General features: G+C 43.6%; 1 protein-coding gene across 4 annotated transcripts in view; it reads right to left on the bottom strand.

Annotated features, from left to right (window-relative positions):
* Positions 1 to 23,033, bottom strand: part of LOC117432052 (signal peptide, CUB and EGF-like domain-containing protein 3) — a 54,276-nt gene that overhangs the window by 22,828 nt on the left and 8,415 nt on the right. For 2 of the 4 annotated variants that reach the window (XM_059004980.1, XM_059004982.1), the window contains exons 2-6: positions 21,033 to 21,155; positions 18,484 to 18,609; positions 11,512 to 11,646; positions 1,385 to 1,510; positions 332 to 448 (exon numbers count right to left, since the gene is read on the bottom strand). In XM_059004980.1, coding sequence (XP_058860963.1) covers positions 332 to 448; positions 1,385 to 1,510; positions 11,512 to 11,646; positions 18,484 to 18,609; positions 21,033 to 21,155 — 627 coding nt within the window. The remainder of the gene's footprint in view (positions 1 to 331; positions 449 to 1,384; positions 1,511 to 11,511; positions 11,647 to 18,483; positions 18,610 to 21,032; positions 21,156 to 23,033) is intronic. The other 2 variants (XM_059004981.1, XM_059004983.1) reach the window with 1 other exon arrangement.

The following is a 23,033-nucleotide window of genomic DNA, read 5'->3' as shown; positions in this document are numbered from 1 at the left end:
AACTGTGGGGAAAGTGTTTCCGTTATAGCGGTAGAGTTTACAGGAAACGCCTGTATTTATATTTTTACAGGGATGGAAATAAGACTCCTATTGCAAAGCAGTTTCACCCATTCCAGGTTTTACTTCAAGCTTGATTCACCACAGTATATGGGTAACAAGCTCAGGTGTATCTTTTTAAAATCCTAATAAAACCAGGAATGGATCAAACTGCTATGCAATGGGAGTCCTTATTTCTATCCCTGTTAAAACACATCTTGATTGACAGCACCCCAGACCAAACAGTTTGTCAAGACCCCCCCAAACCCCGCCCCCTCCACTGGCAGTCACTGACCTACACAAGTCTTGCCATCGGAGTGCAGAGCGAATTTAATGTGGCAGCCACACTTGGGTCCCTGATCCGTGTCGTCGCATGTGTGCTGGCAGCCCCCGTTGCCATAGTTACATGTCACTGGAAGAGCAGAGGGAGTATAAAGAACAGAACACAGCTGGTCAGTAACACACATGGGATAGCTAACACATTACAATGCACTGGGCAGCAGTTTCACCTTGACCCAAACCTACAGCATGCTGAAGCTGTTTATTGGTTAGGATTACATTGACGTTTACTGGAAGAGACTTTCTCAAGGTCCTCAAAAGACACAAGTAAAGACATACAGTCCAAACGTCTGTCAACGTCCTCTTCTTTTAGCAATACTACATAGACTGTCATTGTGTTTTATTCTAATAGGGCATAATGATCTGAAAAATCATAATATATTTACAAAAGCAGAAAAAAATATCGTTGCCACATTCAAAATGTTTAATTTTCCCTACAGTTATTGTACAGCAAATTTCACAGAAATCCTGAAATTAGTTCTCGCCGTGAAAAAAATACAGCCTTACAGATGATCTGTTATTGCTAGTGTTTTATCCCTTCCAGAGCCAAAGGCATCCACTGTACTCCTATTATAATCCTGAACAAATGCATCAAGGGCTGGCTGAACTCTCCATGCTTCAGCATTTCTAGCTGAAAGCCACAGTTGGTACCTCTGGATCAGTCCTTGTTGATATGCAACAGCAGCCAGCTGATATTCCTATAGGGTGGGAGGGGAGGGCCAGTCGTTTCGGGGGGTGAGGAGTGAGGAAGGGAGAGGGGGAGTTAAACACACAGTGCACAGGGCTATTCAAACAATGTGCTGGCTATGAACACACCTGCGGCGATGGAGCTGGAACAATGCTTCAATTACAGAGCCCCCCCCGCTCCGAGGGACGTCACAAGAATGCAGAACAACACTTCTGAGATCCCTTATCCAAACACTGACAAAGCCCCCTCGTCCCCATTTTGAATTAAAAACCAAACTAAAAGATTTCCAGAAGTATTTCAATGACAAAGTGGCTCACTTACGCTTGCAGTCCCTCTGGTTCTTGGTGAGGTGGAACCCGGGTCTGCACTCACAGGCGATGCCTCCCCGCGGGGTCTCGCGGCAGATGTGCGTGCAGCCGTGGTTCTTGTTCATGCAGTTCATTCCTTCTGAGAGACACACAGCCACACAGCTCCATTAGCACTGTGAAGAGCGGGCTTACCAACACGACTCTCTTCTGAGAGACACATACCACAGCATGCATTTACAGGTAGGGTTACCAGATCTATACAGTGAAAAACTGGGGCACCAGGTGAGCCGCTGGGAGACCCCACAGATCTTATAATGAATGTGTCCTGAGTACCAGCACAGCGTGAAGACCTTCTCTCCCCACTGTGTGTTTTACTGTTACTGTAATTTTGCCTTTTTACTCATCTGCAGTTGCTGTACAAATGTGAAAGTTGGTAACATTTAAATTTAGAAAGTTACTAAAACAACTTTTTAAAATAAACCTGCCATTCAAGAATGCATTTGGTCTGAGTCCCAGTTTTCTAAAGTCACATACTGTACTTTAGTAAACATTAAACAAAATGTATTTATTAAAGCTCTGTTGCCTAAGACGAAGAAAGCTTGACAGGCTGAGAAACACAACATGGACAGACAGACAGATAAATAGATAGCTATGCGGAATGCTATAAACAAACAGACATGAATTAAGACACAATGCATGTTTAAAAATATACCCATTCAGAGGCCAGAGAGTAGGTGCATGCTTTCACTGGTGATGCCCTTGTGTGTGTGTGTGTGTGTGTGTGTGTGTGTGCTCTGCTCTGCGCTGTACAGCCCTGCAGGTCAGTGTGTCTGCAGATCTCAGCTGTGGTTTGCGTCTCCTGCACTGGGAGAAGTCTGAGCAGGTTTGCAGAACTGCGCTCCACAGACAGTGCTTTTTTCAGCTACAGGGTTAATTCAGGGCGTTTCAAATCACACTAAGCACAGATGAAAGCTATTTATAAAAGACTGACACTCTCTTCCTCTGCGGTTTTCAGCAGATGAGACGAGCAATCAGCAGGCTTGCCAATCTGCCCTGGGTCTCTCTGGTAAGCCAAGACACTGATATCACCTGATTCTCCATCCCTGTCCATTAGTACTGGGGCCCAGGGTTGCCCACTCCCCCTTTTCATTAACCAAATGCATGGTACTGTACTGTGCACAGTTAGAACAGATTTTTAATGTACAGGTCGTACAGCAGATAGCTAATGCACTCCATAAATAAGATTGCTCTATGTTAAAAATAAAATAAGATGTTTTGACATGACATCCTTGTATTTCATATCCACATTTGATTGCTATTGCAATTCTCTGTCAGGTACTACTGTGCTATATAGAATTGCAAGGATGGGTATTGGGCACAGCCTCCCTCGTTGCTGTAGCGGAGTGTGCCTCAGCTGTGCTGTTTTACTGCCACACGTCTCAACAGCAGTGGCTGCAGCGCTTGGGTTACTTGTCTAAAACCATGAAGCTGGCTGAAGAGCCAAGCTCTAGCTGAAGAGTCACACTAAATCACTTAAGCATGCCATGTTATTTATGTAAAGACTCAAAGGCTCCTGCTTCGACGATCTTGGAAACTTCCCATGAATGTAGTGTTATTGTTATTGCATGGAATTTTATGACTTCAGATCTGTTTTTTGTTTTGTTATAATTAGATTTTTGACCTCACAAATCATACAGAAAAAGACACCACCCTAGGAATTACATTAGCAAAACTAAGCCTGGCGCGTCAAGCTTTAAGCAAGGGACTCCTCACTGTACGGTGTGTCTGGGATTGGTCCTGGTTCAGACTGCTGCTTCCGTCTCTGCTGTGACAGGTCTCACAGTTTAATGAGTCTCTGCCCCGTGGTCCGACTCCCCCACAAGAATCCCAGAATTCTAATTCCATCATCCATTCCATTCTCCATTCCGTTCCATGCTGGATTCCAGCAGCATTCTTGCCAGGCCTTGTATACAAATAAGAGTTATGAAAAGGACCAGGGTCCACAGATGGGGATTCTGACTACAAAATCACCTTTGATGGAGCTACCACATGGTGTTTTTTTGCAGAAATGAACTGGTCGATTGCCACACTCTTCTTTTTTTGTGTATCAAATCCTACGTGAGCTCCATCTCTAATAAAATATCCTCTTTCAATATTTAATCCCATCTCAATGTTAAATAGAATATCAAAGATGGAAGCTGGACCTTTGTCAGTGTCACTGATTAATAAGGACCACTAGCCAAAACATTTGTCTGATTCCTTTACACTACTGATTGAGTTTGTCCTGACTGTCTAGCAGAGTGCGCTGTATTACACAGCCAAGCAAAAGAAACCTTTTTAAAAGGATATTCAAACAGTGTGCCCCTCCTGTGCAGTGGGTGGGTGGGGGAGTCTGGCTGACTCCCTCGTTAGACAACTGGGGGGATATGGGTTTAATAGACAAAACCTCAACAGCGCCCAACATTTCAATGGACTTTGAAACACTGAGTAATACAGCTGAACGGTCATCATATGCCTGTGATATACGGTAATATATTTAGTTTTTGTCATGGGTAAGCACAGCCTTCCCAAACCGTAGTACTCTGAGTGAAAAACAAGATAAACAAGATAAGCAGTGAACTCTTTCTCGCTCTTCTAAAAGATGATTGATAAGAAGTTGTACAGTTGACCTAGTCTCAGTTTATTTTCCCCCTGGGAGACAGAACCACCCACCCAAAGTGAACATGAGAAGACACCCTTACATCACAGGAGACAGGGGTCAGCCGTACATATTAACTCACACTGCAATAACATGAGGAATCGCTGGAAGTGCACGACCCTCCCTGCTTCTTTCCACTGTGTTGTTCTAGCGTCCCTCCGAGTTCACTGATATCTTTGTTCGCTTTTTCGGTTGCTAAGGGACCGCGGCCTAAACATAAAGCTACCCTGTATTTAAACTAGCATTCCTTCCCCAGATAATAGGGCACTAAAACTTTAATAGAGAAATAAAAATGCCAGCAAACTGAAACTCAAAACCTCTACCGGGAGCGAAACTTGGTCTTTCAAACGTTGAGGGACTTCTTTCAAAGCCTCGGCCAGATGAACTGGGGCCCGCAGCCTTGCTACTGTTCAGATGGTCTTTCAGCACACACTAAAACTTTATAATGCAGTGCAAACAACTTGCTGTACTGTGCATTGTAAAAAAAACAAAGCACCTGCCATACCACCGTCAATAGGGTAGGAGAGCTAATTGCAGTGTCTTTAATATTAATATAGTCGATTCCTAGTCTTATGCTTTGAGTGAAGTTCCTCTCCTAGACCTTTGCACAGGTGTGCAGTGCTGACCTGACCCCATTGCTCAATGATTATTGCTGGTGATGAAAACCTAGATTCTTCAGCACTGCCTAAGATGGAACGACAGTATTGAGCAGTCTCGGATGAAATGGACCAACGATTGGGAGCAGCAGCTGAAACCTCTCACAGATTCCACTGGCATGAGAAAATGAATCGTAGGCGTTTTACATTTTCTGTCCAGATCATACTGTGTACTGCTGCAAAGCTGATATACTGCAGTATTACTGGCTTATATTTTTGCATACAACAAGTGGCGATAGTTCTGGCATTGTAAAATGTTTTTTCTATCCAATGCTCCAGGGATCTAGTTTTAGAATGTCTTTTGCGCTAATTCACATCCAACGACAGAAGGACTGGACGAATCGCGCTCTTCCAAATTACTGTGGTGAGCAGAGTTTGATCTAAGGAAAAAGGAAAGTCAGCTGCTGGTTCATCCGCCATCTTCATTTCGTGAAACAACTTCAGTGCTCCTCCATGAACATTTTTGTAAAGGGGTGGTTGAAGGATAAAGCTTTGTCTAGACAGAAGCAGAAACCATTGCTGAGCTTTGGGGATCAGTTTAGGGAAAGCATCGGATACCTCAGACCTCGCTGTGGAGTCTTTGAAGCCTGACTGATGGCCAGCTTTAATGGTCAGTCAATTAGAGGTTGTGTCGACACACCAGAACATTGGCTCTAAATCACATGGAATGGGAAAAGCACCTAGCTTTATGCATGGGCTGCTGAGCAATGGAGCAGAGACTCTCCACTTGTAAAAACAACTCGCTGGCCAGTAGGAACCACCCAAGCAAGCAGAGCTTACCAGGGACTGTGAAAAACTCCCCGGCGCACAGATCATTCAGTGAGCACTCTTCTGTAGAAAAGTTCAGAGAAGGTTTTTGTGGAGCGCTGTTTGAGAACGAAACGAAAGTCAAAGAGGAATCAAAAGAGAAAAACTGAACTGTACTTCAACATCTGACCTTGTGAATGCAGAGTTTGCTAATTCCCTCCCCGATATGTTGTTGCATTAGGTTGCAGGGTGGACATAAGACTCCTATTCCATAGCAGTTTCACTCATTCCAGGTTTTCATACCAGCTTGATTACCCCCAGTGGGTATGTAACAAGTTCAGGTGTGTCTTATTAAACTCGCAGTAATACCAGGAATGGATCAAACTGCTATGCAATGGGAGGCTTATTTCCATCTCTGGGTGGCACTGGAATAAAGACCCAGGTTGTGAAGCAGTTTCAGCGAGTGTGTGTCAGTGTGAGTCAGTGAGAGGGTGTGCCTACAGTATGTGTCACTGTAATTGTATGGTGTGTGTGTGTGTGTCTGTCTGAGTATGTTTATGCGTCAGTATTTGTGGATATGCGTGCCAACTGAATCTCACCTAAACCACCTGGACTTCTGAATCCCTGCATTGTCTTCTGTTGAGTAGGAGGGATGCGCTGGTCTGCACACGAGATGCACAACAGAAGTCTTGTTTGGCGATACTAATGAACAGCTGAGTATGCATGTTAAAAACATTTTGCTTTTCGAGATCACAAAAGTCTCTTCTTCGGATGAGGAGTGGCAAGGGAAGGTAAAGAAACTGACCCTTAAGAAGAAGCAGCCAAGATCAATGTTTGGGAGGCAGCTCAGGCTGCCTTGATGGAAAATCCCTGCACCCTCACGCACCTCAACCCAGGCACACTGCTTTCATTTTCAGTCCAAGGCGCTTTCCTGCTTTTTCCAGAAGGGAGAGAGAGTATCTGCAAGAAGCTTTCTAATTTAATAAAAAAAAGTTTGAAGACTTTAAAACGCTTGTATGAATTTATTACTACGTTTCTTCTTAGTCCTGCTGTATTCACTCCCTACAGGTTTTTCCACTCAGAAATAACATCATGTTTACAACTAGAGGGGTCAAGGTGACGACAACTAGGGATGGAAATAAGACCCAGTTGTATAGCGGTCTGGACGCTTTGGGTTTTACTGTGAGCTTGCCTGATTTAAAGCAAAAGTGCTACTCCGAGCTCAAGCTTGTGAAATCAGGCAGTAAGTGAACCGAAAAGTAAGTAATTAGCAAAAATACAGATGTTTGTCAGTGTAAGTGTGTGGTGTGTGTCAGTGAGAAAATATGTATGCGTCAGTGTGAGTGTGTGTGTGTGTGTGTGTTTGTCAATGAGAGTGTGTGTCAGTGTGTGTGTGTTTGTCAATGAGAGTGTGTGTCAGTGTGTGTGTGTTTGTCAATGAGAGTGTGTGTCAGTGTGTGTGTGTTTGTCAATGAGAGTGTGTGTCAGTGTGTGTGTGTTTGTCAATGAGAGTGTGTGTCAGTGTGTGTGTGCACATGTAATTTTCCTTTCTGAATACACAAACACGGACTGGTCTCTCTGGGAATGCAAGGGCTGGAAAAATCCCTTTGAGAACGCCGAGGAGAGAAACTCGAGGGAAACGTCTGGTGGCCAAAAGCCCAAACACAGGAAGTGGTTTTCTGTGACAATGTAAACATTTCCTGGAACATTCCATGGAAGCGCTCAACACAACCGCTTATGGCGAGCTTCAATGGGAGAGCTGGAATAGGCTAATGGAGGGGAACTGGGCCTGGTGTTGGTCTCCAGTAGGATTTCAGAACCGAGCTGGCAGCTGTGCTGGTTTTCAGCTGGCCCACAAATGAGTTAATACAGGTTTTTTTCTTCTGCTTTTTTAAAAACTTTTTTTATTAAGTAACATTTGATATTCGTGAAACTGTTCAAGACTGTTGTTGGCTTCTTGAACAGTAATGAGTCTTGATAAGTTCAATAAACAGAACATTTTATTTAGTCTGTGAAAACAAAGTCTTCAATTAACTCGTGAGACAACGCGATGCGGACACGATTCAAATTGGCAAACACTCGTTCAAAACGCAAAACTTTGAATCATTTCCACCGGTGGCTGCAGACACCAACGTGTGCGGTTCTGAAGCGAGGTTTGATTTTAGGGTACCTCTGGAGCTCCTCGCTCAAGGGTTAACAGTAAGAGGAGACATCTGTGCACTGGGTATAATTAAGTCTTGTTTGGATCTAGTCATCTGCGCAGCACATTCAAAAGCATTTAGTTCAAGGTAATTTCATTATTATTTCATTACATACCAGAAGGGGCTTTGTCAGTCAAAGGGAATTTAATTATATCCATGCAGCCGCAGCAGGGGTAGACTCTGTGTGGAGGAGCATCAGCTTTTAAAGACCAAACAGAACAGCCAAAGAGAGAGGGAGGTTTGAGGTGTTGCTGGTGGCACAGTGGGTAGCACATTCACTTCTTGTGTCTCCTTATTGCTTGGGGGGGAGGGGGGGGGGGGGGGGCATTCTTCAGTCCATGGGTTCAATCCTTTATTAAAGTTTACCACCTCTAATTTGCACGGTCATTTTTGCACACGTATCTTTCTTTCCAAAAAATAAAAATAAAGATTAAAGCCGCTATTACAACATTTTATTTATTCTTTTTCAAGGCTCCGTAAGGCAAATCTGTACCCATTTCTAACTAATTTGTAAAGTTTTAAAAGAACACGACTAGCTGACTCTCAGCCGTGATTGAGTTTTGCTTTACCGATGTGGTTTAATCCTATTTCGTGCAGCAATGCTGACAGCTGCCTTGCTGTTTAATTTTGAGCACGTGCTGCGTGATCTCAGGGGGGGTCTCATCCTGGTGATCTGATTGAAATGCACTGAATTGCTGTCTCTCTGCATCTATAGCATCACGCAGTCCTGATGGTCTGCCTGTCGCTCAGCACCACACACAGCTCTGCAGTCACCCTGCTTCCATTTTAAAGCACTGCGAGATGTTGCCCGCTGTGAGAGATGCTGTGTAAATGCACATTTGTTTTTGTCACGGATTCGGATTCATTACGTTCTGCTGTTACTGTTCTCTGTGGGATTACACCACACGCAGGAGCCCAAGTGAAGGGGAGACAGAAAGAAGTTTTTCACATTCTGTTTATCCGTGGCCGTAGCGGGGTATATTTACGTCGTTAACATACTTGCTGCTCTTGTTCTGCTCCACAATGGCAACAGTCACAGCAGGTAGGGTTGAAAACAATACAGATGATCTGATTGGTATCGAGAATTTGTTCAGTCGTGATCATTTATTGTACTGAAAAATGATTTATGTCTAAAGCTAGAAAAGGATCCGCGCCCCAGATAATGTTGGGGTAAATGTACATCGATGGGATGGACATTTTTTTTTAAAAATGATTTTAATAACACTCTATAAAAGCACTGCGGATTATAACCTGCGCTACTCACTTTGATTATCCCCTTCGGAATCTGCTGGGAGACTCCAGGTTTGGGAGAGGCAGCCTCTTATCAGTGGAATAACTTGGCAGAGGCCCATCAAAACCTTCCCCAGCTCTGCCGTCTCTAAACAGGAGCCATTCCAACACTATGACTGTCCCTGTAATTACTTTTAATGTGCTGAGTGCTGACTTAAAGACAGGATCAGTGCAACAGAAATCCAATTACTGGAGGTGTGGAAGACAGCGCTGGTGTCTCTGCTGTGCTTTAAGAGCCAAAAACGCATACCACAAAATTGGACGGGCAGGGACATCTGCTGACTGGGTGACATCCTGATTTACAGTAATAGGTGTCTGTTCTGTTAATCCATTACATGAAAGCAGTCGGCTTCGTTTTCAGAGACCTGATTGCTTGCCACTCCCAATCTGGCACAAGCGTCTCTATACCATGTTAACTGGCTCAGGAAGACGAGTTTATAACCTGGTTTATAAGCTTCCGCAGTTTTGAAAGAATGCTTTCACATACACTCCTTGAAAGTTCTCACACTTCATGTACATATTAGTGCTAAGAAGGCTTTGATTCAACCACACATGAAACTGCAGTTCTACTGTTAAGGATACGCAATGGAAAGACGGTTCGCAGTGACATGGATTTACACTACTGGTGTCGATTCTCAGATATATCTGTGATGGACAAACAACGTTGAAAATGTCCTCAAACCCCCCTTGAGAACTTTTGAAAGCTAACCCACAGCCAGTGTCAGTCAGTCAAGCCTCTTATCTACTTGGCATGGTTGTGTATTCAGGTTCGGGTTCGGGGTCACCCATCATCTAACCAGCCTCCCGCCCCGAACAGCGTTCCTGCTGACCGCTGGGCTCTGCAGCCGACCCTTCAAGAGGTTGCTTACTTCCCTCGGGGGGGGGGGGGGGGGGGGATATCTGAAACAAATGAACTGTTACATTCCGTCAAGCAAAGATGAGAGCCTTACTTTCCTGAAAGGTATTCCATCACAGAGAGATTAATCACAACCAGGCCCCGACTCCTCTGTCATTAGCTCAGGCAGCTGGCAGCTCTGGACACTAATTGGGATATTTCTCCCCTAACAAGGGCTTCCTGCGAGGAGCTTGGCAACGGCCAGCATCACTGCAACGGCAGCTGAGAGAACACCTTATTCATATCGGATGACTACAAAGTACATAAAAGGAGGCTAGTAGACATTGAATACCCTTTAAGATGATACTGTGTGCAGGACTTGGAGAGAACATAATGTGTTGTGTGTGCTCCGGGCTAATACAAAAATCAGTGCGTGTGTGTGTGTAATCGAGAGACATACTAACACAAAACCGCATTTGTATTAAAAAAAATACGTAAAGTTCACCTTTAAAGGTTTCTGAATTATTATCCTGATTTACCTGCTCTTTAGTTCATAATCACATGTGGTTGCAACTTTACAGAGGACTTGTAACAACGCCTCCCAGCCCCCTGCCTTTGAATCCCACAGGAATGCTCTATAAACAGGACCTGCTGCAGCCCTCGGCTATGTGTTTGATAGTTCATTAACTTTTTTAATCCCACTGCGATGTGCATGCTACTGTTGTTGTAAAATACAGCAATACAAAAAATAATTCAGAGCGCTGTACAGAGGTAGGCTGTGGACTGTGCATTATATGCAGAGTCACTTACAATAGGACATTGATTTAACATCTCATCCACAGGACGGAGCACAAGGAGGTGAAGTGACTTGCTCAGGGTCACACAGTGAGTCAGTCAGTGGTACAGGAGGGATCTGAACCGGTGACCTTCTGGTTACAAGCCCTGGACCACACTGCCTCCTGGCGTTTCATGTGCTCTTGTTTCAGAACTGTTCGGTATGGTTGAATTCATGGGCATTTGGGTTCGGGCTCACCCTTGCTCCTGTGTACTAGCCTCAGGGTTCTTGTATGATGCTGGTTAGTCTAAACTTAGCCTTACAAGCTCTCGCTGTAAAAAGACCTGTAGCAGAGCTGGAATAACAGTGCAGAGTGAAATGAAGGGCTGTGCAATCACTGGGACAGACTGACACACAAGGAGAACAAACGAAGGGTGAAGAAACGATGAAGCAGCTAACAGGAGCTGCTTGACAGTGCGACAGCAGATATACAGAGAAGCAGACAGATGTTTTATGTTTGGGTAATATACCGTAAGTAAGACTAAGCCTCAGGTCTAACACATTACATTTTCAACTGGGGGAAAAAAAAATAATCAATAAACAGAACGTGGAATCATCTTCATCCTGGATTTCAGTAAAACGGATCAATGTTTTGATTGGATCCACATCTTTCTCTGTTTATTGCATGGGTTTTATTTGAACTACATCAAAAAGGCTTATTCTAATAAAGGCATTGCTTTTATTAAAGTTGTTTAACTGCTATAATATCTGCATGAAAACCTAAATCAAAGACTTTTGAAACAATGGTCAAATGTTGATTAAAAAAGACTGGAATCAGACGCATGCTATGTGAAAGATCAATATACAGTTTTAAGTTAGTCCCCCCCCCCATCCCCTACCCCTCCCTCCCAGAGGGGGCGCTGTTTGGCGGGGCTGACCTTCGGGTCGCTGGATGCAGGTGTGCTGGTTGTCGCTCAGGAAGAAGCCGTCCCTGCAGCGACACTCGTAGCTCCCCATCATGTTGAGACAGATCTGCTGACAGCCTCCGTTCCCCTCCAAACACTCGTCCACATCTGTGAGCACAGAGAGACAGCAATCAACATTGAACCCTGTCACTCACCCCAATACAAGGGGGTTAAACCCAGGATTTCATAGCTTCACACAGGAGGTTCCAGTCTTAATAGGTCACGGAAACTACTGCAGAGAGACCAACAAGCTGCAGTGAAATATCTACCTCAAACAGGTTAAATGAGTTGTGTAATTCAATAATATTAAAATAGAGAGGAGGGATGCTCAAGACATACTGCCACAAATTGGATATTGCATTCCGCAAAACAACGTGGAGGGTCTTGTATTTTCAGATGACACCAGGGTCAGGTTTAAAACCGGTGAAGTGCCCATTTTATTGCTCCTTCGATAGTTAATTCAAGTGTTCTCCTCCCGTTCACTGCCCTGACCGAGCTCATAACCGTCATGTTTGCACTAACAACCCCTTCGCATGGAGCGCGGCAGCCAGGCTGCAGATTCAAAGCGTTATTAAACCTTTAGCAATGCCAAAAACCCTCTTAACGGCAAGCAAGAAATAAATGAATAATCCATTGCTCTAGGGAGATTTCTTTATTTGCCTTCTCCTGATTGATGAAGTATTTCAGCACGGTAACACTACAGTCTTCCTTAAAAAAAAAAAGGTAATTTCCAACAAAGAGGTCCTGTGCCCATACAAAGTGCTTGAACAGCTTGGGAGTTTCATTGAAGGACTCGGAAGTATAGCAGTGTAATAACTAGTACCAGCACCCCTTCGCACGCACACACCCCCCCCCCCCCTCCGGCAAGGCCTGGTCACATTAGCCAAACTGGATTCAGTGGTTTCGTGACCCGGTGGTGGATGTGCTCCCAGCAGTGATAACAACCTCTTCAGTAGCCCTGTCTCTCTGATGTGGTTTCCTTTCATATTTGAATGCCTTTTCTTCGGATTTCTTGCATAATGACTTGAACCATTAATTGATATCACATCCACCCCCCACAGTCCTGAACGGTTGCATTTTATTTTATCCTGAGCCAGATTACTTCTATTAATTGCGTGAGAATATAGAACAGTACTTGGGACTTAAATATTTGGTTTGATCCCTTGCTGAGTAGACCCTGCACCTGTCAAATAATGTGGTTAAAACTATACATGACAATTCTAAAGTTTTCTGTGAATGAGATTTATTTTTTTCTTTTATAATAAGAGACACCCCTTCACACGAAGTATGAACTTATATTAAAGAATATTTATTATTTTCTTTGGAGTAGTCCAGGTCACCCCTATTAGAATTATTATTATTTATTTCTTAGCAGACATCCTTATCCAGGGCAACTTACAATTGTTACAAGATATCACATTATACAGATATCACATTATTTTTTACATACAATTACCCATTTATACAGTTTTTACTGGAGCAATCTAGGTAAAGTACCTTGCTCAAGGGTACAGCAGCAGTGTCCCCCACCTGGGATTGAACCCACGACCCTCCGGTCAAGAGTCCAGAGCCCTAACCACTACTCCACACTGCTGCTCCTGCTCTGGGCTCTTCGCATTAAGATGCTGCTGTATGCACACTGGTTTTTAATAAGCATTCATGTGAAACTCATTTTCTGTCTGTTTGTCCAGCCGTGGAAGGCCACGGGATTGGGTTTCCTTTGTGGGGATTCTCAGCCCAACGGAATTAAAAACTGAAAGCAGGGGAATAAATGTAGCTGATAGAAGCAACACTCCAGGACTGCCAAGGGAAACTGGGAGCAGAGTGCAATCTGAACTCAAGCGTTTCGGGAACCTCCCCAACCGAGAGGAAAAGGGACCCCCCAACCCCCATCAAACACCCACACTGTTACACACACATTCTCAGCTCCAGATATTAATATGCTAATCCATAACTAACACGCGTATGCCAAGCAGAAAAAAACAGGTTATCTCAGATCACTGAAAAAGCCTGCTTGTTGCAACGGTTGAGTTTTACCTTTTAATACGGGCCTTTTTAAAACAAAATGTACTCTGTGGGGTACAGCTCAAACCAAACTTGATGTACACGAGCCTCTGTGAAAATGTCAGAAGCATGGTAACAGTACGAGTCATGGATTCTATTAAAAAAAAACAAAAAAAACCACAGCGTTACTTTGCAGTGTTGTTGCTCTGCTCTGCTCTGCTCTGCTCTGCGGTGCGACACAATCAAACTTCCAGATTTGAAAAGTCACTTCCAGGGAGCACGGCATTAGTGTGAACAGACTGTGAACTCACCAGGTCTCAAAGGCTGCCCATGTTATTGGAGGATGTTAAAAGAAAGAGAGCCTTAATTAAGATAAAGAGCCACATCAGACCTTTGGAAAAACGTTTCTGTCTATTTGTCTGACCGGTTCCCAGATAGCCCGCTGTTTATATGTACATATATATATATATATATACACTTGCCCCAGTGCTGAGCTCCAGCGATGTATAAACACAGTGGTTGGGTTACACTGCATCCTCTCTGGATTTCCCATTCTAAGTAAATAAATCTGTACGCCCTTCCCAGTTCTCAGCTGTGTCTACAGTAGTCGCAGATATCTGAGGACCGTGCTTCAACTTCTGGAAGGCATTCCCAAAATAAATCATAGTACCACTCTTGTTTTATGTGCCATCACAGCACTAGTATTTTCCACTAAATAATCCAATAACTGTTATAGATCTATAAAGCAAATTATAAAAAAAAACACTCCATAGTGGTAAATCAAGGTTAGGGTCTTCCTGTTTTTCCATTCCAATTCCGATTCCAATTCCAGTTTCAATTCCAATTCCCTTGTAATCAATTCCAACACATCATTGATCAAAATTGCAATTAGCAGGATTCTGGTTTTAATGAGCTCCTCACAGTGTCAACAAATTACAATTGAAGTCTCTGTTAGTCAATTAAACTGGCTTCACATGAAAGCAGCTGAACAACCACAACAATGATTGTGTCTCTGAAATATCAATCCCTTCGAAGGAATGGGCATTGCAATTGGGAACTGATTTTAAAAAGCCATTGCAAATGGAATTGGAATAAAAAAAAACCAGGAAACGAGCTCCCATTGCACTGCGCTGAATTGCTTGGGAGTTTGTTATGTGAATTGTGTTGCTGTCCTCCGAGCGCTGAGCTGAGCTGAGCTGAGCTGAGCTGAGCACCCCCCACCTCCCAGACTCATTCCTGACCTTGCGCACTCTCCCTCGCTCACACAAACACACAGGCTGTTTCAGAGCCAGCAGCTCTGTCTGGAATTGACTTCAATTAGGAAGTGCAGTCAAAGGCTCACCTGCAGGTTCCACCTCTGATCTGCCCTGGCCCTCGAGCCAGCCTGCGTGTAACCCTACCCAGCTCTGTTTGTGTCAAACCCACAATTAAATTGAGACTGAGAAGCGATCCCAGCCCAGGAGGGAGCTCGGGCTGCTCTTTAACCATTTCATACATGGAAGAGATTTTTCCATAATTCATGCATGAAATGGTTATCCTGGTCATACAGTGGGTGCTGTCAATACTGAAATCCCGATTTTCAGTGCATGGATTTCATTTATCCAGATCCAGTATGTTTTTTTTTTAATTCTCGGCTGGGTGTTGGAGGGGGGACAGGCGCACCAGATGTATTTAGACATCATCCCCAGAGCTCTGTTGAGGCAAGATGGGTGCTTTAAACCTCTCAGCTGTACAAAGTCACCAGATTGTGATGCATGGAAATACACAAAGTCTAAACAAAACAAGATTACAGTAGTTATGCCTCAGCAAGTGGTTCTTTAATGCCGGTTCAAGTCTCGCCTTTTAAGATCCCTTTGAAGATTCTTTTTGCGCGTTATTGGAATGAAAAGAAAGAAAGAAAGAAAACCTGTGCTTATGTTTACCTTCATGCGTAAGCCTCAAGTGACAGACAGCTGCCTGACGGACTGCCAAGCACTGAGAGCCCACGCCATGGCACTGTCCTTTACCACAGATATACCAGATCACAGGTGTCCTGATGTACTTCTGATTACAGACACGCCTATGACAGGAAACGTCAAGCTAAATAAAGCTTAATGTCAATGTAAAGCTTCATTTTGTTAATACAAGAGGAAGGTAATCCCCTGTTTCTAATTCTTTCTAATTCTTTATAATTTAGTGCACAAGTGTATAGAGGGAGCTGAGAGACAGGAAACTCAGTACAGTACAGGGTACTGAACCAATTACTGAGGAGAGCAAGAGAACTCAGTACTGGAGATCTGACAGGCTGCACATTCAATACAGTACAGAACTCAGTATTGCAGATCTGAGAGACTGCACATTCAATACAGTACAGAACTCAGTACTGGAGATCTGAGAGACTGCACATTCAATACAGTACAGAACTCAGTACTGCAGATCTGAGAGACTGGACATTCAATACAGTACAGAACTCAGTACTGGAGATCTGAGAGACTGCACATTCAGTACAGTACAGAACTCAGTACTGCAGATCTGAGAGACTGCACATTCAATACAGTACAGAACTCAGTACTGGAGATCTGAGAGACTGCACATTCAGTACAGTACAGAACTCAGTACTGCAGATCTGAGAGACTGCACATTCAATACAGTACAGAACTCAGTACTGCAGATCTGAGAGACTGCACATTCAATACAGTACAGAACTCAGTACTGCAGATCTGAGAGACTGCACATTCAATACAGTACAGAACTCAGTACTGCAGATCTGAGAGACTGCACATTCAATACAGTACAGAACTCAGTACTGCAGATCTGAGAGACTGCACATTCAATACAGTACAGAACTCAGTACTGCAGATCTGAGAGACTGCACATTCAATACAGTACAGAACTCAGTACTGCAGATCTGAGAGACTGCACATTCAATACAGTACAGAACTCAGTACTGGAGATCAGAGAGACTGCACATTCAATACAGTACAGAACTCAGTACTGCAGATCTGAGAGACTGCACATTCAATACAGTACAGAACTCAGTACTGCAGATCTGAGAGACTGCACATTCAATACAGTACAGAACTCAGTACTGGAGATCAGAGAGACTGCACATTCAATACAGTACAGAACTCAGTACTGGAGATCTGAGAGACTGCACATTCAATACAGTACAGAACTCAGTACTGGAGATCTGAGAGACTGCACATTCAATACAGTACAGAACTCAGTACTGGAGATCAGAGAGACTGCACATTCAATACAGTACAGAACTCAGTACTGGAGATCAGAGAGACTGCACATTCAATACAGTACAGAACTCAGTACTGGAGATCTGAGAGACTGCACATTCAATACAGTACAGAACTCAGTACTGGAGATCTGAGAGACTGCACATTCAATACAGTACAGAACTCAGTACTGCAGATCTGAGAGACTGCACATTCAATACAGTACAGAACTCAGTACTGCAGATCTGAGAGACTGCACATTCAATACAGTACAGAACTCAGTACTGGAGATCAGAGAGACTGCACATTCAATACAGTACAGAACTCAGTACTGGCTAATTTAAAAACTACTATGGGATTGGTATAATATACTGCAGCATGTATTATTAAACCCTTCGACTGAAACTCTCATCTTTCTGATGCAGGGTCACCAAAAGCAACTGTTGTCCAAAAAGCGCTCTCTGACGCCACGTCACAAAAAAACGAAATAGCAGACTAGCCACAGCATCAGAGATTTCTCTGCACGGGTACAGAGCTCCACTTTGAGGCAGACCCCTTTATACCACGTAACCCAGTTATGAAGCACTTTCATTCTCGTTATAAAGGCAAAACAAAAATAGCGCAGTATCCTAATAATGGCTCCTGATTATTGTATTATGAAAGGGAAGCTCTGGCATTTCTCATACGTTTTTAATGAACCAGATATTTACTGCATTTTTCACCTTATAGTGAAAGCTCTTTGCTTGAAGAAGCAAGTGGGCATGAAGAGTTTTCCCCGATAAGCCTCAACTCCAGTCAATATATATATATATATATATATATATATATATATATATATATATATATATATATATACACACTATTAGAAAATGTTTGTTGACAGTACTGTGGTATTGTTCTATATAGGTTCTACTCAAGCCCTGGTAAAATACATTTACTTGCATGAATTTAATAATGAAAAGTTAGCTTTTGCTGCCATTAAACATCAAAGCCTATTCAGTATATGTGAGGTTTGGACCTTCAGCAGCATAGCGTGAAGCACACCACTCTTTCAAAACCAATTACGCTGGAACCTTGGAATGCAAATAAAAAAAAAAGAATAATAATAATACAAATAAAACAGGGTTTAAAAGGTTTAGCATCCCTTCAAGTATTTATTTTATCATTACTGTTTTTTTGTTGTTGTTGTTGTTGCTGGAAACCGCCAGGGAAGCAGGTATTGTTAAGAGCCATTAATTAAATTCTATTAAAAAAAAAGGCGAAAGATTTATGAAATGCTGGAGGCGGTTGAGCTTGAAGTCTGACACATCCATCAGAGCTGCACAAACACAGGGCTCCTGAGCGCAGCCCTAGCCAGGGAAATTCCCACGCAGGGTCCTTTTCAGCCGCGCAGGGATACAAGTCAGCACAGCACCTGAGCGGGGTGTCGGCACCACACTCACAAACAACAATCTGCACTGAAGAATAACTGAGATTCCAGAGTCCTGGAGAACACAGGGGCCGACTGTGCTCAGACAAAACCACCTCTGCACAGCGTTCCAGCAGACTGAGGGACTTGGGCGTGAGCAGGGTGGCCCAGAGGTTACAGCTAAGGGACTGGGAGGCAGTGTGGAGCAGTGGTTAGACCCGAGGGAACTTGAAGGTAGTACAGTTTAGCTGTTTGATATTCCAAGGCTAGTCATTTTCCAGAATGTGTGTGTGACAGGCGATCATGAACCTGCCCGCCTCCGCTTACCCAAGCAGTTGTGCCCGTCGTGGGCCAGCCTGAAGCCATCGTAACATGTGCATCTGTAATTCCCCGGGATGTTGATGCACTCGTGAACACAGCCGCCGTTGTACTCGTTGTCACACTCGTCGATGTCTGCGAAAAAAAAAAAAAAAAAACAGCAAATCAACAACTGCAGGGCGAAAGAGGGGCCGGAAAAAACAATTAAAGGAACAAAAAAGGAAGCGAATAGAGAGAGAGAGAGAGCGAGAGAGAGAGAGAGAGAGAGAGAGAGAGAGAGAGAGAGAGGGAGAGAGCGAGAGAGAGAGAGAAGGAAAGAAATGGAAAAGAAAGAAAAAGGAAAAAGAGGGGGAGAGAAAAAGAAAGAAAGAGTGATGGGGAGAGAGGGAGAGCTGGCTGGAGGACAAGGCCGCAGCTGAAACAATAAGCCTGTGAGGGCTGGGTGACGGCAGCGCGATTGATGAAGTGCAGGCAGGGGGTGTAGGCTCTGCCCACTCATTTAGCGGACAATTTAGAGCAAATTAACTGGCCGGCCCGCCTTTTTTGTGCTGAGGAGGGAGGGGGGGCTGCACTCCGGAGAGGGGGGGGCTGCGTAATTTAACCTGACAACCCGGGGAAGCTGCCTGCCGTCTTATTCGTTTAGAGGGGGAGAGCAGAACCCAGGCGACTGCACTGCATGAAACCAACACTAGCCCTGCGCCCAGTCCAGGCTTTGAGAACTCTGTGAAGTATCTTGTTTAAATGATCAGGAGCCAGGAGTTTGATGTATTGTTCCTCCCTCACAACTGTATGAACAACAACATACAGACTTGGGTGTGACTTGCAGTTCAGCTTTACCAAGGATCCTGGTTTTTCAAAATCCCAGCGCCTGGTCATTTCGATAATATACCAAAAAACCAGGCAAGTTTGGAAACCCAGGACTGGGTGCAGGCAAGCCAAATACTGTTACAAGAAAACTGAACATCATTTTCTATAGGTTTATCTAGGGATATTAAATCTGAATAATGTTTGTGGCTAGGCTGAACCTAGCTCGGTCCTGTCCCCAGAATGTCCGTGGATTTTAATAAGGCGCTTGATCAGCTGCATGCTGCATTCACTCTTACAAACCCTCCAAACAGGATGCCAGATCTGGCTAATAAACTGCGAGGACCGAGACACACGAACACACCAGCTGAAACAAGAGTCTTGTCCCTTTAAGGGATTATCTGGTCAGAGCCAGCCTAATGCCCCACAGCACTCGCTGACTGCAGGGGGCTAATGACCTATATTAGCATTACAAAATGCTGCTCAGTTTCTCGTTTCCAGATTCTGTTTGTTTTTGCCCTTGCGGTAGAAAGCTGTAGGAGCTGAGCTGGCTCTCTGGGAGGAAGAAGCTCGTGCTGGACTTTGCTGAATGGCAGGACAGGGGTGGGCTACATGGAATCTAAATAGCTATACAGACCATAGAGCTTCTGTAAGATACACTCCTTGGAGGAGGATCAGGGTTATCATTTTTGTTACACTTGACACAGTAAAAGCAGGAGTCCCAGCAAGCATGGAAGTCTGTCCCTACAGCTGCTTTGGGGAAATGTAAACTAACTGGACTGTCAACAAGCATAATGCATGTTGTTAATTTTTTAACTGTGTGATTGAGAGTAGCCTATAAATGTTTTGTCTAGCCCCCCTTCCCTTCTCCCTTCCCCGAGGGGCATCTTCAAATACAAGACTAAATGTCTCAATTAGGTCTTTCCCAGTGAATAAATTTTAGCGAAATGAAATAACGTAAAGTTCACAGCCTCCAGGCAAACAGCCATGAAAAACAGTTGTAGTGACACTGTGAAATATCGCTTTATGAAAAAAAAAAATTATAAAAATAATAAATCCACCAGGCTTTGAACTTCAGATAAATCTGTTAAGAAAACAAAAATGTGTCCGACTGAGTGGAGCGCAGGTCCCAGCCCTCTCCGTGCTTTGGCAGTAACTTTGTGTGTGTAACGCTGTATTTAGTACCCTCATTTAATTTGGTAACATGTGTAATAAATTTAACGCAGGGCTTTGACCATCAGAGACCCCGTCAGCAAAAGGGAGCCCTCTCCTGTGAAATGCAGCTTTCCCAGACGCGCCTTTGTTTTATTAAATCATATTCAAGGTCTTCGTGCTTTCTGTTCGCTATCAGAAAAGTCATTAGTTCAGTTGGCACAGTCTGGTAATGCTGCATTGCATCTTGAGTACTGGCAGTTGGATTCATTTTTCTTTATCACAAAACATGTTGAAAACGGTTTAGAATAAGCTGGGTTCTTTTCATTTTCATTATGATCGTATTGTAGCTTTCATTTTCAATAGATTATGGAGTTATGCCTTGAGTTGGATACCTATTGGAAATAAAATCACTTCTCATGTCTCAGCGTGTTTAACCCTAAAGTTCAGATAATTAAACAGAATCTAACATCCGTAGATAAAAACCACTGTGAAGTTCTTCAGATTCAGTGCTTGTAATAAATGAACAGGTTCTTGCTCTGAGGAGGTACCATAAATGCAAAGCAGATGAATTTCAGATTTTGCATTGTGGCTTCTCTCACCTTCGCAGTGCTTGCCGTCTCCTGTGTATCCGGACTTGCAGATGCACTTGTATGACCGCAGGGTGTTCTGGCAGATTGCGTCAATGTTACAATTATCCAAGGCTTCCGCACACTCGTCAACATCTAGAGAGAGGGAGAAGGAGAGGAAAGCAGGTGAGACAGGAGCAGGCCTGCAGGGCTCCAGTGGCCTCGCTGCACGCTTCAGCCCCATGTCGAATGAATCACCCTTGCCAGCTCAGCACTATGCATTAGCTGTGCTTTGCTGTGTATCTCATTGAGCTCAGGATAAGCTCATAAGCTTATTCGGAGCGGAATTAGTTACACCAGGCTTTATTATGAGCTTAATTAGTTATGCCTAAACCGGTGGCCCCTAGGATATGTCTAATTAAGCTCAGGTGTGACAAATCAATCTCAGGCTTTGATACTAGAGTGACACGTTATAAAAACAGGGAATTATTAGAAGACACAGCCACTGGAGAGGTGAATCACCTGGACTGCAAGTTTCCAGCATTGGTCAAAAGGAGCTGTGATGATGCTGTCACCTGCACATTTTGAAGTGGACTTTTTTTTAACCCTGTTAGTACTGATTCCAGATCCATCTCTCGTCCTATCGGCATCCAGTTCATTTTCACTTTGTGCAAGGACAGGTATTAGGACCAACTGTTCATTAGTCAAATGCAAAATATGTCTGCATGCTAACACCTACTGTGCATCTGCCTGGATTTTCAGTTTTGATAATGCCCCATTCATAACTGAATGAAATGCTTTACAGTCGTGTGCAAATGTATTTGAACACCTTAAGATCTGTCAGTTATATACCTACCTGCATGAAAACCTCAGGGTGTGAGAATTTAAATTTTCGGTCAGTATTCAGTGATATAGAAACAATAGGCACTTGTGTGTGAAGATGTCAGACCGCTTTGTGCTTTAGGCATCATAAACAACTTCTAAAAAGTCTCATGCATTTTACAAATCTAAACTACAGAAGCAATGGGGTGTTGTAATGAATTTGCACACTGCTGTATACCGGTGAGTCATGCCTTGTGAAATGGCTGCAGTACCTTTTGATGTTGTTTACTGGACAGTCCCAAAGCTGACCCAGCAAGCGAACAGACAATTTGCAATTCAAATGGCACGTGCGGGGAGCTGAACACTGAGGCGTTTGTGTGGATGTTGTGTAATGCTTAGACAGTCTTTAATTGATGCCAAAAAAAAAAATCTTTGAACAGATCAGAACACAGGCTGTATTTAAGTAATTTGATACATTTTAAATGAATATTTCTTTACAGAAAAAAACTGAAATCCTTCCGTTTGGCTGCAAACTGCTGCGTCCTGTTTTTAAAGACGGTCAAGTTAGACGTGCCTGTGATCAGACCAGTGAAATTTCACGCCGGCTATCAAGCTCAAGAAGTTTTTAGGCTTGAGTTTCTTCTATTACATTGAGGCGTCGTGTTAACCTGCTCCTGAAGGGAACGCCCTTCCCAGCAGGTTTAGCGCGGTGCATTTGCACAGTAAGGGTGCCTTTCTGCTTTGCTTTACCCACACTGTCCCTCCTACATCACTGTGGGTTTATGTTTGTGTAAACCTCTCTGGAGATAAAGGCTGTCTCCTTTCAAGAGGGTCCAGGTAGGCATCCAAACTGTTACAAACCAACTGGACCTTCATTACTCTAAAAGCATTAAAAAACATTACAGAAACCATCTAGAAACACACAATCGCAATGCTGTATCTATTGCACATGAATGCAGTATTGTAAATTCATTACCCTGAAGGATTAAGACTAGTGCATTAACCGACTACGCCACTTATCACCTTCCAACTAGCTTTAAATGACTAGGGATTTACTCAACTTACCACTGTGTCTTTTACAACACGCACACTCGGACCATGCAAGACCATGCATGCGTTTCAAGGATAAGCAACATCCTATTGGAACCAATACAAGCAAGATAGATGTTGAAACATATATTCAATAAACTTGGGGCTAGTCTATTCAAACTA

Source organism: Acipenser ruthenus, chromosome 30 (genome assembly GCF_902713425.1).
Source record: "Acipenser ruthenus chromosome 30, fAciRut3.2 maternal haplotype, whole genome shotgun sequence".
Lineage (NCBI taxonomy): Eukaryota > Metazoa > Chordata > Actinopteri > Acipenseriformes > Acipenseridae > Acipenser > Acipenser ruthenus.
The sequence above is the reverse complement of the archived record's forward strand: the minus strand, read 5'-3'. Positions and strand labels throughout refer to the sequence as shown.